Genomic DNA, 16800 nt, shown 5'->3' with positions numbered 1-16800 from the left:
TCCCAGTCAGGGCACATGCCTGGGTTGTGGGCTGCATCCCCAGTGGGGGCACGCGAGGGGCAACCACACATTGATGTCTCTCTCCCTCTCTTTTTCACCCCCTTCCCCTCTCTCTAAAAATAAATAAATAAATAAATAAATAATCTTTATAAAAACCTTCAGGCAATAGAACAAAATCTGTGTAATATCTTTTAGGTTATCATTGGACTGCTATGATGGTCTTGAATGGCATTAAATGAGACCTCAGTCTCATTGGCTTCAATGGCTTGAAAAACTTATAAACACAACTCTCTGAAAGATAACCTTACTACCACAGAGCAAGTTGGTGTTCCTAGGGTAAATCTGATTCATTCCTGTGACTTAAACACACTCTTTCCGAAATGGAGGTATACAAGGCTTTCTGTGAGTTGGAAAATATATATAAATCACTGGTATTATCTCAAAACCCTTGAGTAGAATTAGGCATCACCACAAATCTTCTGCTCAAGGTCAGTGTCTAAAAAGATGACCAGAATAGGTGTCCCAACACCTTCTGTAGTAGAGAGTAAAATAAGCTGTCCTTTGTCTAAGGCAAGTAATGAAAAATATTATTGAACTGAATAAAAATAGAAAAAGCCCTCTACATACTTTGTTGCACTATTGCTGGACTCACTCACCTGAGCTGGGTTTAATCAAGTTCCTAGAACTCAGTTATAAATTGTACTTCATCACCGGTCACAAGCTGAGAGTCTTGTACCCACCAGTTAATTGCCTTGAAGCCATGTGCTTTTCACATGCTGATAAATGACTACATTCAAAGTGTACAAAGTCCTCCTAAGAATATACAGATACTGATTTAGAAAGTAGCTTTACCCACATGGTTGGCCATAAATAGCAAAGGACATGCAGGGCTTCCTTAGAAAGCTCTGGTAGGAGGTGACAGCTGAGATCACTGAGTAAGACAAAGGCTATAGCCTACAGAGCCTGTGTCACCGAAAGGGCATTGGAAGGGCCTTTTATTGGAAGAGGAATGCATTTCCCAGGAGGCTTACGCGAGCCTACCTGACCACAGTGGTGGGAAATTTGCAAGTCTATCTATGGACACCACAAACGCAAGTTGTCACCCCAAAGCCAGGGCAGCAGGCGTGGATGGGAATCCAGCCGGAGAAGGATGCAGGAGGGGAGTCCTTGGTGGCAGGGACACTCGTTACTCAGGCGTTCATAATTTACAGCCATTTGAGTGTGCAGTATTTCTTTTTCTTCTCCGGTGAGCAATCGGGGCAAGCCATAGGATCCAAAGATGGAGCTGGTATAATCTCGATGTCCTGCAGACTCAAGTATTCCTGCTTCCCGTGAGAAGCCAGGGCCCGCGCACACTGGCGCACAAAGTGCCCTCAGGCATGCAGTTGCCTTCTGTGCGAGCGAGGCCTCACAGGGTGTGTTCCTGTGGGTGTATGTGCCCCACTGAGCCTGAACACTGAGTTGCACCCAAGGGAGAGGCTCCAGAAAATGCCACAGAAGAAGAGATATGAGAAGCCTCTCTGACTGGGAGAAGGAGAGCCAGAAGCCGGCTCAAAGATGGGCACCTGCTGGTGCAGCTTCTCTGCCCTTGCTCAGAAGTCCTTCAACGCTCCGGGTAAAAGACCGCCGAAGGAGAGGGCTGGTGAAGACTCTGGAAAAGCATGCTGACTACGGCTTAGTGGCGAGGCAGGACGGGTGCAGCGACAGCCCTTGAGCTCTAAAGTCCCATCCCCTGGGTGTGAAATCTGTTTTCTTTTTAAGCTGCGAGACCTTCAGAAAATCATTAGCCTCCATGAGGACCCTCTGCATTGTCCTTAGACTGGGGTTATTGTGAAGACTAAATGAGACAATCCATGTAAAGTGCTGAACAGAGGACTCTCCTATGGTAAGTGCTTCATGACTGGTAGAGATGATTATTCTAGCAACTTGATGAAAAAACATAGCTGAAATAAATCATACCAGGGAAAAGGAAACAAAACCAAAAAATAAAAATAAAAACAAAAGGAAACTGCACTGTGCCTTCTGAAAATACATTACATTAATTACAGATCCAGATCCAAACGTGAAGAGTCCCTCAGTTTAAATTTTTTTTAAAAGAAGGAAATTCATGTGTGTGTGTGTGTGGGCATCCATGCACGTTTGCATTCTTTAGTATTTTAAATGTTTTATGGGATGATGGGGGATTTTCTAGGGTTACATGTTCAGTGCTTCTAGCCTGAAATGCAGTGTAACACATCATTGGGCAAGGAACCCACTGAGGCAAACGGTCAAGGTTTTCACGATGTGATGCTCCCATGTTGAGGCAGCCACGGGAAATGCTTTTGGAAGGGATCAGCCACAAGCCAGGGAAAAGAAAGGAAAGGCAAGACTTGTGGGCAGCGCCTAGCTGGCCAGAGGGTTTTGACCAAAAGCCCAAGGGAGCAAACCCTGGATTCAAACAGAGGATGCCCTCCTGTCTAGGACGTCAGAGACTAGAGAGCCCGGAGGAACACTGTGGCCCTCAGCCGCGGGCCAGTAAGGGCCAGTAAGAGCCCAAACTGGCCATGGTGGGCAGGAAATGACACCGGGACACAGCCGCGAGGACCTGTCGGACTTTCAATATGTGCCCAGAAGAGTGATCACCGGTGCAGGCGGCTTCACTGCGGCACCTCGGACTTCAGTCCTGAGAACTGCCTGATGGTACCCACACCTTCCCCTGCTTTTGCACTTGTCGGGCCTGGGGCACGGAACCAATTACTTCCCCTCCCTGAACCTCAGCTTCCTCTGGTTAAATGGAGAGCACATGGACTTGGCATGAGAAATGATGAATATATGCGAAGAATTCATGATGCTAACTAAGCTCCTAGATACAAGCAAAGCCCCCCACCCAGTCCGTGGCACATGGAAGCCACTTAATAACTGCTGTTGCTGGGTATTGGTGCTGCTGGTCTGCATACTAATATTCCAGAGATATAATGATGGGATTTAGTGCAAACTGAAACCGAGGCCTTTATTGATTTAAACCTGGGAGGCTGGACCTGGATGAGCCATTTAAAAAGCAATCTGCTCCCGCTGCCTGCAATTCACCCCCCTCTAACTGCAGTGGCCACCTGACAATGCAAGCGAATTGCTGTAAACAGTTAATGAGGAGTATGACTGTGTTTGGGAAAATTGTATAATTACTCCCCCATTACTATGCAGTCAGTGAACCTGTCATTTGCCATCCAACCTCCTATGTTCTCTCCGTTTCCTAACTGTCTAGGGAGCTGATTCATCTGACGAGAGGGAGGAGGCCTCAGAGCAAGGTTCTGAGAAGCAGGTAAACACCTGTAAGTCCACAAAGGTGAGGGCCTCCCCCAGGAGCAGCCTTGCAGGCGGTATGGTTTCCCACAGAAATGAGAACAGCGCCTGCAGGTAAAGGCAAGTGTTGCCCACCAGCTGGAAGACAGGCCCTGGGAACGAAAGGGTGTCTGGAAGGACTTGGAAAGGCTCTCCTCAGTGTTCAGAGGAATAACAAAGGAGTATCAATAAAAGTGGGTCTCACTCTTCCACACTTGACATTTTACTTATCAGCTTATTCATTGTGGTCTAGTTAACACCTACCAGGTCTGTCCAGAAAAAATCCAGTTGTTGTTAATATAACGGGAATGGTTTGAGCCACATGGGTGTAACCTGGCAGCCAGGGAGAGTGTGCTGGAGTGTGCGCGGGTGAACAATGATGACTTCACTGTACTAGTCAGTGGGAGCAGTAGATGCCATTGAGTGAGCACGTGGACTGTGTGGCTGTCACATACAAAATGACTGAGTGAGTAGAGCAATGAATCTGCATCAAATTATGCTTGAACATTCCTCCATGGAAACCATTCGGATGATTCAGAAGGCCGCAGCTATGGGCAACCAGTGACCGGCAGCTTCCTCACCAGAATGCACCGGCTCACACACCAGGTCTCGTGCAGAGTTCTTTGTCAAAACGTCACATTGCCCAAGGGACTCAGCCCCCCTAAAGCCCAGATTTGGTGTCCTGTGACTTCCGGCTTTTCCTAAAACTAAAGTCACTTTTAAAAGGGAAGAGATTTCAGACTATTGATGAAATTCAGGAAAATACGCCGGGGCAGCTGATGCTGATTAGAACTGTGTGAGGTCTCATGGTGCCTACTTGGAAAAGGACTGAGGCATCATTGTCCTATGCACAATGTTTCTTGTATCTTCTTCAAAATGTCTCTGTCTTTCCTAGCACGAGGCTGGAAACTTTTTGGACAGGCCACGTGTATTTCATTGTCAATCACTGACTCATTCCTTCATACATCAGTTCATCCACTCCACATGTATTTATGAGGCACCCCCTGTGTGCTAAGCCCTGTTCCAGGCACTAGATACAATAAGGATAAAAGAGACAAAATGCCCTGTCCTCAGGGGCTTACATTCCAGTGGGGAGAGACAGACAGACCAAAGTACACACAGAGTATGTGTGAAGGTGGTAAGAACTACATAAAAGTAATACAGCAGGGAAAACCAGAAGACATGCTGGAGAGAGGGCGTGGGATTTTAGGGAAGGGGTCAAGGAGGCTCAGTGAGAAGGTGATATCTGAGCCAGGCTTCAAGGGCGGGAGGCTTTTCTGCTGACTGCACCAAGGTCGCACCCTGCCAAGCAAGGGATGCCCTTCACTTGTAAGAGCCTTTGGTCTCATCCCCCCTTGCAGTTAAGATGTGTGTGCTCCCAGTAGGCGAGGTAACAGACTTCAGGGGTGGAATCGGGGCTCAGGAGCGACCTGGGCCAAGATGTGTGGAGTGTGCGGAGGCAGCCAGAGTGGTGCTCACCTCCTCCAGCCGCCGCCGCTGCTCCTTCTGCTCTTCTATGCGCTTTTGGCGCTCCGCCAGCAGCTGTCGCTTGTGCTCCTCATTCTCCCGCTGCTGCTGCTCCAGCTGCTGCCGCCGCAGGGCCTCGGACCGCTCCTTGTTGGCCAGCTGCAGCCTCAGGAAGTCTCGCCGCAGTGTGGACTCCCCTGGCAGGTTCAGAATGGAGCTGTGGGCAGGAGAAAGAAATCAGGACCATGGGGCTTAGAGGAGCAGAGAAGGGCAGATCAGGGCAAATAACTCCCCTGTATGCAGCTGAAAAAGCCACACATTCAAGCACAGGCTCTTACATCCTCTGAGTTATAATTACTCACCCCCAAAAGAAACAGAGTCAAGGCCAGAGACCAGTGTCCAGGCTTCCTTTAAGGTGACTATTGCAGACACATGCTGTCACTGTCCCTAGAAGGAGGTCGCATTCCTAGAGTGGCCACCTTACTCCACCACCATCCATACCTCTTCCCACAACCGTCCACATTGTTCTCTCACTCTTGTGACATAGCAAAGATCTGTTTCCACAGATTTTAGTGTCTGTGCAAGCCCCAAGCCCCTGATCAGCTTATGTTCATGTTTAGGAAAGGCAAGAACAAAGCCAGGAGATAAAAATTAATTGGGAGCAGTGGGGAGCCCACTCTGCTTAGAGAAGCACAGGCCACCCTCACTCCCCTCCCCTCACATCCTCGACTGCTATCACCAATGCCCAGGAGGCACAGGGCAGGTGCCCATGGGGGGACGTGGTGAGCTGGGGAGGGGAAGCACTGGATCCAAGGTCGACAGAGCTGGGACCTGAACCCAAGGTGGCCAAGTCCAAGAGTTTAGGACTTGTCTACCTACACCACTGTTAAAGTGAAGTTAAATGGTTTGGTTCTGGCTATAGAGGGTGCACTGCTTTCCTAGGTCCCCTTTAAGCACTGTGAGCCTCATTCTACACCGCCTGTAAAATGGTGACTGCGCATGTGCGTGTGTATATGTGCACGTGTGTGTATGTGCATGTGACAGAGGAACACCAAAAACAATGGTGCCTCGGGGCCGTCTTACTCACCGTCTAACTGTATGTGTGTAACTCAAAGTCTGGGCACAACAGCCTCACAGACAGGTAGAGGGTGGCTCCTACCTGATCATACAAATCTAGCTCTTTTTATCTTTCTGGCAGCTCTCACCTGAAATCAATACATTAACCAATTCTGGAGCGCCTGCTGTGGAACAGGCACTCCATAACAGGCTCTAGTGCATACAGCAGGAGGTAACCGAATTCTCTCTCTAGAGTTATCTTGTGGGGAAAACAGAAAGACAATCAGGCAGAGAGACCAATAAGTACAAATGACATAATTTCAACTATTGATAGGATCTATAGAAGGTAAAGTGTTATAGTTTACAAGTGACAGTGGCAGGGTGCTGGGGTGACAACTCAGGGTTTTGCTTTGGATGGAATGCTCAGGGAAGACCTCTCTGAGACGGTGACAGTTAAGACTCAAATGAAGAAGAATCAGTCATGAGAAGAAGGGGAAGAATATTTGGGGCAGAAGGAAAACAAGTAGAGTTGACCCCTGAACAATGTTGGGGTTAGGGGTGCCGACCACCTCCTTGCACAGTAGAAAATCTATGCATAACTTTTGACTGCCCCCAAAGTTAGTTATTACTCAATAGCCATGAGGGATTGGTTGTACGATCCCCCCACCACCCCCTGCAGACACCAAAATCCAAGGATGTTCAAGTCTCCTTTGTAAATGGCGCAGGTCAATGCATATAGTCGGCCTTACGTATTTACTGACCCCGCACAGTTCAAAACATTTAAGGGTCAACTGTATAGAGCCCTATAGTGGGAACAAGTGTTACCTCTTCAAGTAACTGAACTCCAGCTGGCCTTCTCCAGAGCAGAGTGGGTGACAGGGAGACTGGTACAGAGGGGGTCAGAGAGACAGGGCCATGAGGGTACGGCATATGGCCTTGGAAGCCACACATGGAAAGGTTAAGCAGGAGAGTAATGTGACCTGAACAGAGGACAGTGCAGGGGGTAGGAGGGCAGGCAAGGCCACCAGTTGGGTGGCTTCTGCCGTGGCTCTGGGGTGGAGACTTCAAGGTGGGAATAGAGGGGATGGAGGCTGGGAGAACCGTTTGGGGACAGAGTTAATGAAATCTGTTGGTGGACCTAATGAGTGGAATGAAGGCTGACTTGCAGGTTTGGTTTTGGCACCTGGGCCGTGATGGTGACAACTGACATGGAGACTGCTGGGGGAGAAGCCACACTGGTGGCAGTCAATGAGGTGATCGTTCTGTTTTGGAGAGTGGTTAGCACATTCTATGTGCGATACTACTGCAAAATGATATCAAAGGCCTCCGTTCGTGACATTCCACAGACAATGCTTGGATCCTACTAACAAGCCTTTTCTAAAACCTGCAGTCTTTGTGCAGAATTCTAACAAACTCCAGATAATAATGCTTCAGAAACCTCACGTGCACACGACGATGTCTGTTAACATTAAATGATATTGAATCGATGTCGGGTGACCTGAGCTGTTTACTGACTGAATCATTAACTTGGTATATGACCAGGTTGCCACCCTTGGACTGTTACCTCATCTCTCAAACGAGATAACCACTGTTCCTTCCTACACTTCAGAATTTTACAAAGATTAATTAGATGTATCCATAAAACATGACTTGGAACATAATCTTCAATGTGCTATAATGACAGGTTACAATTATAGAATGTTAAGACGTGGCTAGGTCAGCTCACCAGGTGACTCCTGGCATGCAGGTTAGCAAGCATGAGTTAAAATGGGGCTTTTCAGATCTGGAGAGAGTGATCAGAATGATTGACGTGACCATCTGGGTGAGCTTTGAAAAAATAGCGTACAACCTCTCTGAAGGCAGGGCCCTTGGCCCTTCGTTTCCTGAGAATGATCACTTACCACATCACTACTTGACAGTCATCATATTTATGCAGCTAAGCTGGGAGTGGCCAAGATGTTAAGTATCAGATGGAAGGAAAGAGTTATCTCTCAGTCTTTGACCTTGAGAAGTCCTGTGGCAGGTGAGCAGAGAAAAACTGGGCGGCGCAGCAAGCTCAGTCTCCCTCTGTCCCAGTGGTTTAGTAATAACCCAGCACAGTGGGTCTGAGTTAGCCCCAAAAGGAGCCCAGCAGTGCATTCTAGCAGCAGTGGCTGGGTAGGCCCCTTCCCTGGTCAGGAAGCTCTCCACCTCAGGACAGGAACTGCTGCTTCCTCTGGAGCACCGGGCTCCCCTCCTTAAGTGGCTAACAGATGAAGACCCGCATATCCCAGTGGCACTTCAACATGTGCGTTTTCCCCAGCGAATCCCTTTTACATGGATGTACAGTGTGCCCGCCACGCCGTGTGTGACCGTGCCCCTGGATTCCCAAACAGCTGCCAGCTGAGTTCTCTCACGAAAGAAAATCCTGGCACTGTGAGCACACCAGCATTAATTATTTATAAACAGACTAGAAGAAAGTCAAAATCAAAGTCAAGTGCAATTCAAAGCGTAGAGATGATAATAATGAAGCGGTGCTTGATTCCGGGGTCCAACATGCAACCACAGGAATGGGCATGAAAGTCTCTATTTAGGGTTAGCTTCTGGGGTGTGATTTGATTGTTGCCTCCTGGACTAGGCTGTGGCGAAAACACCAAGGTGTGTGATGAGGACAGTGGCTGCCCAAATGGGCTTCGCAAAGGTACGAAGTAAGGAACTGAATGGTTCAAGTCCAAAAACACCACTTAGGTCTCCTGAAAATGACAGTTTTAGATACTTTTAGCCCTGTATTACCCAGATAGTTGTTTTCTGCCCATTCTACACATTACATGTGTGAGGAAACAAGGTCTTAGAATGCAGACCATAAATCTTGGGCGACAAGATAAAGGATATGTTGATTTCCGCATTTTCCTAAGAGTCTGCCTAGGGAAATTTCCCCAAACTAATGCGAATATTTGTAGGCAATAAATTAGATAAGACCACCATGCTGGATTCTTAAAAACGAACCTATAAATCAACAGGAAGCAAGTTTCACACAAGCAGAATTTGGAATGTAAAAATAAGAACACTTAGCTTTTGCTGTCCTACCTGGGCTCTCCTGAGTCATTCTCCTCCTCTTCTTCCTCACTTCCACTGTACTCATACTCCGTTTCATCTAAAGAGAGACTCAAGGAAGGTTAGTGCACAAAAACGACACCACAGCTCTGCAGAGCCCAACCCCCCTTGCTTTATATATAAGTGAATTGAGGTCCACAGGGTTGTTGACCCTGAACTCCAGGCCTCCTGACTTGAGCTCCAAAAGTTCCCTGCAGCTGAGTTCAAGTACAAGGAATTAACCACATCTAATACTGTCCCAGCCAACTCAAGATTTCTGTCCCTAATGGTGTTCTTCACACGAAACATCAACTTTTAGTTTGTGTTAGTTCATAACGTATAGAACCACCTCAGAGAATCTTTGGCCCACCGTTAACTTCTTGACCATGTTAATCACTGTTCAAATAGAAATTTTAATATGTCTTATGTGGACTCACAAATTGCCTTGAGATATCTCGATAAATACCAGAAAGAACCTTTTGACAATATGTGCTATTAAAAATATAGTTAAGTGTGTTTTGATTGACCCAATTTAATTGGGGACATCCATTTAATTCAATAATATGTTAAGCAACTTAACATGCAATAATGGATAAGACTGCGTCTTTGCTTTGGAGGAAGCTAATGGGCAAGAGGGACAAGTAACAGATTAGAGTCCCCATGGTGATGAAGAAAGGGAACTAGTGTTTGTTGGACCCCTCCCATGCCAGTCACCATGCTAGATACTACATGTGTTCCCCCATTTATTTCTCTTAACAATCCTCTGAAATAATATCCATTTCTCAAATGAAGATACTGAGATTGTAAGTGGTTAAGTAGTATGACCAGTGTCATCTCATTCACAAATTTGGGATTTGGATTTAGAATTCAGTTCAAAACTTTTCCAATTTTAAAACTAGTGTTCTTTCCAACATATTCTGTGCTACATAGAGGTACACAAAAATTGCAATGAGAAAGAAGCAGCGAAGTCTGCTGGGGTAGGGGGAAAGTAAAATCTTTGAGGGGAAATGAGCTGGGCCTTAGAAGGTCAGTGGCCCTTTTCCAGGCAGATGGCACTGAGAGTGGTGAGACAGGGCTTTCTAGGCAATGTAACCACCTGACAGTGGCTGACAGCATCACAGTGCATGGCAGGAAACAATGAGGCGTCAGTGGCTAGATGTCAGGGTGTGAGAAAAGCGGGTGGTGTGCAAAAGGCCAGTAGGTCTTATACGGCTTGCTGATTCCCATATAAAGCATGCTGAGAACTTTTCAGTGGGCAGTGGGGTCGTTCGGTGGAACTTTTGATTTTCATTGAGGTAGGGTGATACCACATTACTATTATCCTTTCATAGCTGTGGATTAGTAATCACAACTTGGAAGGTATTTGCACACCCCTAAGAAGGAACTAAAACTGCAATTTGGTTATATTGCCACCAGGGGCAGCAGATACATGCTGAGGACTACAGCACTTGATCCTCGATCATGAACTTGAACACACCTTGCCTTCCATACCATTTAGCCATTAAAGGGATAAAAAAAAAAAAAATGAAGCCAAAAGTGTGATGACTTTAAGAGTATTTTTTAAAATCATAAGTTAACTTCACATACTCATATTTAGGCCACTCATGAAATGTAAAGAACCTTTATAAAGTGTTTCAATATTCTACATTAAAAGTTTAATATTCCAAACTTTCCTGCAATGAATCAACAGAGTCCAAAGTAAAATGTAAAAATTTCATCTGTTAAGGAAAATGACAGCAAGGAAAAAAGTGCTCAATTAATCGAATTATTTTTATTCTCTAGGGTAAAACCTTCATTTATCAGCCTCCTTAATTATCATATTTCTCCAGAATCTGGCTTGATTGCTTTTGTATTACTGGCTTAAATTAGCATGTGTCAACATATTTTAAGGAAAAGGTATGAAGTAAAAATATCATAAAGCAATGCACTTTATAATTGTTTGATTCTGCGGTGGTTACCAGAAGGAAAGGGGGGGGGTTGGGGAAGGTAGAAGAGGGTCAAGGGGTCAAACATATCATGATAGAAGGAGACTTGATTTTGGATGATGAACATGATGCAATATACTGACCACATGTTACAGAAATGTAAACTTGAAACTAGCATCATCTTATTAACCAATGTCACCCTACTAAAAGCAATCAAATTTTAAAAACTTTGTTTGATTCAACCAAAAGCTGGTCTTAGAGCTACTAAGAGTAAAATAGTATTGAAGGGAGCAAGTTAAGTCATTTGGCTAAACCGAGCAAATGGAAGCAGATCTCATTCAATCAATGCTCCTCCTTGGGGAACAGAATGAAATGGGCTCTGAGTTTCAACAGCAGCAGGTTCCTTAGAGGACCATGGAATGGCTGAGTGTACCTACCACCTAAAGTGTTACTCTTCTACTTTGCAGAGAAGGAACACATTAAAAATAGTCTGTTTTATTTTTATGGGATAGAGAGTTCTGACTCACATTGCAGAGTTTGTGCCACCAAAATGTGAAAACAACCCAAGGTTCAAACTTTATCCATTCCTACCAGTCAGGGGCAGAGAGGTCAGAGGTTCTTAGAAAGTAACCCTGAACAGTACTGGAAAATTACAGGTCAATAAAGAATTGTCTAAATAAAAACAGCTAATATTTACCGAGGATGTCCACGTGCCAGACATCGTATTAAGAAATGTACCTGCACTGTCACATTTAATCTTTGCAACAATGCCAGGCAATCCTAGTCAGCATTAAAAACCTAGTCCTATTTTAAAGATCAGGAAACTGGGCTGAAGCTCAAGTAACTATTAAAGGGTAGAGCTAGACTTGAACTCAGAATCTGAGTCTGAAAACAAGATTCTGAGCCCTTAACCTACTTTCTATACCCAGAGTAAATGAAGTTTCCTTTTTCAAGAAGGTGACCTTCAATGGCTGCATGCCTGACATACCACCTCAGAATACCCCCCGTAAGATTTTGACTTCACTGAGTGGCCCACGGCCCCCATTAGGAAAGAAGCCTGGCCGCCTCTTTTCTTGCACCGAGGCTAGAAGAACCTTCGCTCTGACTTCCAAATAACTAAATCAGAAATGAGCCTCACAGCACAACAACGTAAATGTTCAAAACTGCCAGTACAGAAAAATGTCAACTAGATTTTTTTAGGCTGTCTGTCTCCTGTAGATTTTTAGCCTTCAAAACATGAATATTCATTTGAATTAAGAAAGCTGCTTGTCATATTAACCTGCTCCATAGCATCACTCGACATGCCTCTTTTTGTTCAGCGCCTGAAAAAGGTAGTATTTCCTGCAGTTCTGTTCTCCCACGAAAGACTCCAGCCGGGGCTGTGGCACTCCACCAAGGCCCACAGGCTGTGACCTCGGAGGCAGCCCCTCACACCGAAGAATAATGCAGGCGCCTTTGAAATCCCCATGGTTATGTTCAAATACGTCAAGAGCCCAGGACTCACTCCATCTTTTGTTTCCCTTGTTGAAATACAAATGTGCTTCTAACCTTTCTCTCCTCGTTTCTTCTTTGTTCTATCAATATGGTCCTTGAGTTGAATGCGGACCTGTCGTTCATTAGGCTGGTCTCGTATAAATGGATGCTTCATCAGTTGCTCTGTTGCTGGTCGCTGGCTGTGATTCTTTACCAAGCAGCTCTCAATAAATGACTGAAATTTTTTCGACCTGTCAAACAAAAGAGATGAAGCACAGATTAAAAGACAGTCCAAAGAAAGGCAAACATGTTTTTGTGAAATGTTAGAATTAAAAAAATAGAAAAATAGGTCCAACCGGCCACCATCAAGATCAACCCATCACAAAGTAGGTCTAGCCCTTAATTAGGCACAGCGGGTTCACTGGCATCATCACCATCCACACACAATCCATGGCAGTGATATATGGGAAAGGATGTATATCTTTGCACAGTTTATACATAATATCTCACAGAAAACCAAAAGAAACTGGAGACTCAAAAGACCCTGCTGGGAATCATACCTGGAAGTTCTATTGGAATGAGAGAACCAGATCCAGGTCTTAGAGGATTAGGAGGAAATCACTGTGGGGAAAGGACAGCTCAGGGAGGCATAAAATCAGTGAAAAACTACAGCCAGGAGTGAGCTCATTTCATGTCAGGGGGCACTGAAGTGGGTTTTCTAAATGGCAGCAAATGCAAGCTGGGAAAAGTGAAATCAAGGTTGGGTAGGGGAGTCTATTTGGCAAAAATGAGCAAGATTATTCTATGGCAAAAGAACTTGATTTGGAGAAAAAAAATAGCTGGTAATTTCAGACTCACTTTTGAACTTTGCTTTCCAATTCAAAAGAACAGGATGTGTGTATGTATTTGCTTGCTATCAACCCCAAGGACTTGGACTTAACTTTAAGGGACTAAGTTCATAACCAGAAGCAAATTATCTCCATCTTGAAAGGTAGTATTTCTGCAAAGATAAACCCTATGCCACAGAAACACAGGGTCAGGGGAGCTGATGAGAGATACCACACCAGTGATTAGGGCAGCAAGTACACAGTGTGGCAGAAATCAACAATGGACTTTAGCTATGATTTATGAGTTGATCATGCACATTTTTGCTGAATTTATTACTTTCCAGAATGATAAATAATTAAGCTCATGACTCCACAGCATGCCTTTCTAAGACGTTCCACAGCCCATCACCCTCCAATACCTTGGCCAAACCCTGGTTACCCTCTGCTCAGAGCTGGAGGGTAATCTGTTTTTTGCTCTCTGTCGCCCTCTTGTGAAGCACTGTGGAGTTACAGGAGCAGATTCCAAGAGCAAGCCTTCCCAAGTTTCTCAGGAGGCTGGGTGCATGCCTGTGTGTGTTTGTGTGTATGTTTACTTAAGGCCAGAAAAGTATCCTCACCACTCAGAACACAATGGTGAGAGTCTTCACCAAGATTCAAATGCAAAAGGACATTCGCACATGCACCACTTCAGTTTTGCCAAGGTCAAAGCAGTTTTTCATCTTTTTTCATGTTTTTTTTTTAATCAATCACTTTATTGTTGTTCAATTCCATGTTTTTAAAGTACCAAATGATACTTTATTTTTTCCTCCCTACATTTCTAAGCTATGTTCAAGCTTTTAAATTACTTTACACAGAAGTAAAGGCAACCTGCTATGCTTGGGGCTGCCCCAGGAGGAATCAGGATTGGACCCAAACCAGCAAGGACTAGATGGACCCGCTGCGCCTCCCTCCCAGTGCTCAGTCCCCGCCTGTGCCGCCACACTGGTGGCAGTCCTCAGTGTTTGCATGTGCTTGAGTCCTATTGGTGCGATGAGCACACTCCCTGCTCCTATGTATTTGCTAAACCTAAACGCATGGAGGGTTATCGGATGAGAGTTCTGCACAAGAGCTGTCATAGGGTCACCTTCAAATCTGTGCTCACGAGGGACAAAATATTGTTGGGTTGGCTTTCTCTCTCAGATCCATTAGATAAACATGTGGAGGCAAAATATGGTATCATCTACAGACAAACCTTGTGCAAAACAAACAAACAAACAAACAAACCTATAAGGAATAAACTGAAGAGTTTAAAAAATACACAGATTCCACACGGTGCTTCTCTAGGTAGAAAGCCCTTATTGTGACAGTATGGATGGAGCTGGAGAACATTATGCTAAGTGAAATAAGCCAGTCAGAGAAAGACAAGTACCATACGATCTCACTTATATATGGAATCTAATGAACAAACTGAATTAACAAGGAAAATGGGGACAGACTCATAGATGGAGGGCAGGATGACAGCTAGTTGGAAGGTGGAGGTGAGGGGCTGGAGGGATGGAACATACAAGGAAAAGGACTCATGGTCACAGACAACTGTGTGGTGATTGCTGGGGGAGGGAGAGAGTACGAGGGGACTAAATGGTAATGGGAAAAACATACAATTAAGATTAAATTTTAGAAAACAAAAAAAGAGAAAATCCCCATTAGAAAGATGAAAACAAATTCAGACAGAAAACTATTTAATATTCATGAAGAATGCAAATGGAAGTTTTCTTTTTTTTCTGCTTGCAACTAGAAGGAAGTGCTCATTTTTTATAAAGTGGTGGGCTATTAATTAGAGGATGATAAATAAGTCACATCCAATTTAAAAATGAGATCCAGACTTAATAGACTGTCCATGCTATTTCCCAATACTGAAACCTCAAAAAGTCAGAAAAATCTCCAGGATGAGAATGTGTTCAAGAAGTTTCATGGAACCAGCCTGGTACAGGGTCATTTTTCCAGAATCTCTCCTGGTGGGAAATAACCTCAAGAGAATAACTGTGGGCCCGAAGGGTGGGCCAAGGATGCACAACCACAAAGCTAAGAAAGTATCCCACATCTGCAAATGGTACTGTGTCTGAAGAGAAAATAATGCTTACATACCAGTCTTCAAAGAGATCCGTTGTCTCTTATTTAAATTAGTGTGACCAAAGAATCAATATACTTAATTACACACTTAATTAAAACTAAAAACACTTCACTTATGTTGAATACCACCTGGCTGTTTGCTGAGTGGTCTTAAGGGTTTAAAGTACATTTACATGACTTTATTGTTAGAATCTCTGCTGCTAGTGCTTTAATTCTGACTTTTTTAAAAGAAATGCCTAAGATTAGTTATACTAATTTCCCCAGGGTTGGCATGCAAAGACAGATATTAGTGACCGGTGCATATAGTCTGAGGCACTGGTTCTTATAATACCAATGTCGCTGAACGCTTCATCCTCCCAGTTTTCCCTGATTATGTATTAAATTGTGTTAAAGGAATTAAACATGCCTGAAAGAGTATTACTTTAATCATTATGACCAGCCAGGCTAAAAGGTTTTTTTTATGTTTATCCTTATTTATTTGTTACTCTCAGAAGTCCTCATTTTGGCTGGACTCAGAGGTAGAAGCTCTCGGAGAGGACAGCCTGCGTCTCCTGGCAATTTGTTCCTGGCGTTTTTCCTTGGCCTCCTTCATCCTCTTAGTCAAAAGTTTAGCATGCTCTGCAGCCTCCTCCTTATTTTTCTTTGTACGTTGCTTCTTCAGAGCAGTACGCCGATGTTTGTGTTGCAGGACACATGGGGTAACAAGACACTGAATCTTAGGTGCTTTGGTTCTGGGTTTTTTTACTTTCCCTGTTTAGGGACTTTCTCACAACATATTGGCGGACATCATCTTCTTTAAAGAGGTTGAAAAGTTTGTGGATTCTGCTAGTTCTTTCGGGCCCCAGGAGACGAGGCACAGTAGTATCAGTGAGACCAGGACTGTCTTTCTCCCCCCCTTTTTTTTTTACAATGACTGAGTTGAGAACACTAAGGCTGGCATGCACAGTGCCACCCCGAACTGATTTGCGCTTTCGCTCTCCAGTTCTCCTTGATCGGTGAGGTAACAGGAGTGCCCCTTGCTCAGCAGCAGGCGGACGCGGCCATGGGTGGAGACCCCCTGCTTCGTGGGGAAACCTTGTTTGTCATTCCCACCACTGATTCGAACCACACAACACTTCCACTCTTCACCCAGAGCATCAGCAGCAGCTTCTGTGGCCATACACTTCTCCTAAAGCATATGAAGTTTGCGTTCATCATCCACTTCAATGAGTTTCTGACAGCCAGTGGCTGGGAAAGAGATGTTCAACGTCATCTTGAACTGCCTCTCAGATGCCATGGAAAAGAGGACTCCCAGGCTAAAAGTTTTTGGTAATCACAGGACTGACTCCCTAAAGGCAATTTGACCTTTAAAATTTGTTTTTGCTCCAGAACTATTCTGTTTTTCTACTTTGGCCTCCATCACTTACTGTGTGATTTTGCAAGAATTGCTTAACTTCTCTGTGCCTCAGGTCCCCTGGCTGCAAATGGGGATGTTGTTAAGTACTTATCTCAAAAGACTATTGTGATAATTAAATAAGTTAATTCATGTAACATGCTTACGACAGTGTCTGTTA

General features: G+C 44.7%; 1 protein-coding gene and 1 pseudogene across 5 annotated transcripts in view; both read right to left on the bottom strand.

The window, feature by feature from the left end:
- Positions 1-16800, bottom strand: part of TNIK (TRAF2 and NCK interacting kinase) — a 350236-nt gene that overhangs the window by 86049 nt on the left and 247387 nt on the right. For all 5 annotated transcript variants that reach the window (XM_053657848.1, XM_053657844.1, XM_053657845.1 and 2 more), the window contains exons 10-12: positions 12387-12562; positions 8908-8974; positions 4798-5002 (exon numbers count right to left, since the gene is read on the bottom strand). In XM_053657848.1, the coding sequence (XP_053513823.1) occupies positions 4798-5002; positions 8908-8974; positions 12387-12562 (448 nt within the window). The remainder of the gene's footprint in view (positions 1-4797; positions 5003-8907; positions 8975-12386; positions 12563-16800) is intronic.
- Positions 15514-16499, bottom strand: LOC119043455 (40S ribosomal protein S6-like; annotated as a pseudogene).

This window comes from Artibeus jamaicensis, unplaced genomic scaffold, assembly GCF_021234435.1.
Source record: "Artibeus jamaicensis isolate MK-2021 breed Jamaican fruit bat unplaced genomic scaffold, CSHL_Jam_final scaffold_474, whole genome shotgun sequence".
In the NCBI taxonomy this organism is placed as follows: Eukaryota; Metazoa; Chordata; class Mammalia; order Chiroptera; family Phyllostomidae; genus Artibeus; species Artibeus jamaicensis.
Note: the sequence above shows the minus strand (reverse complement) of the source record. Positions and strands in the feature narration are given on the sequence as shown.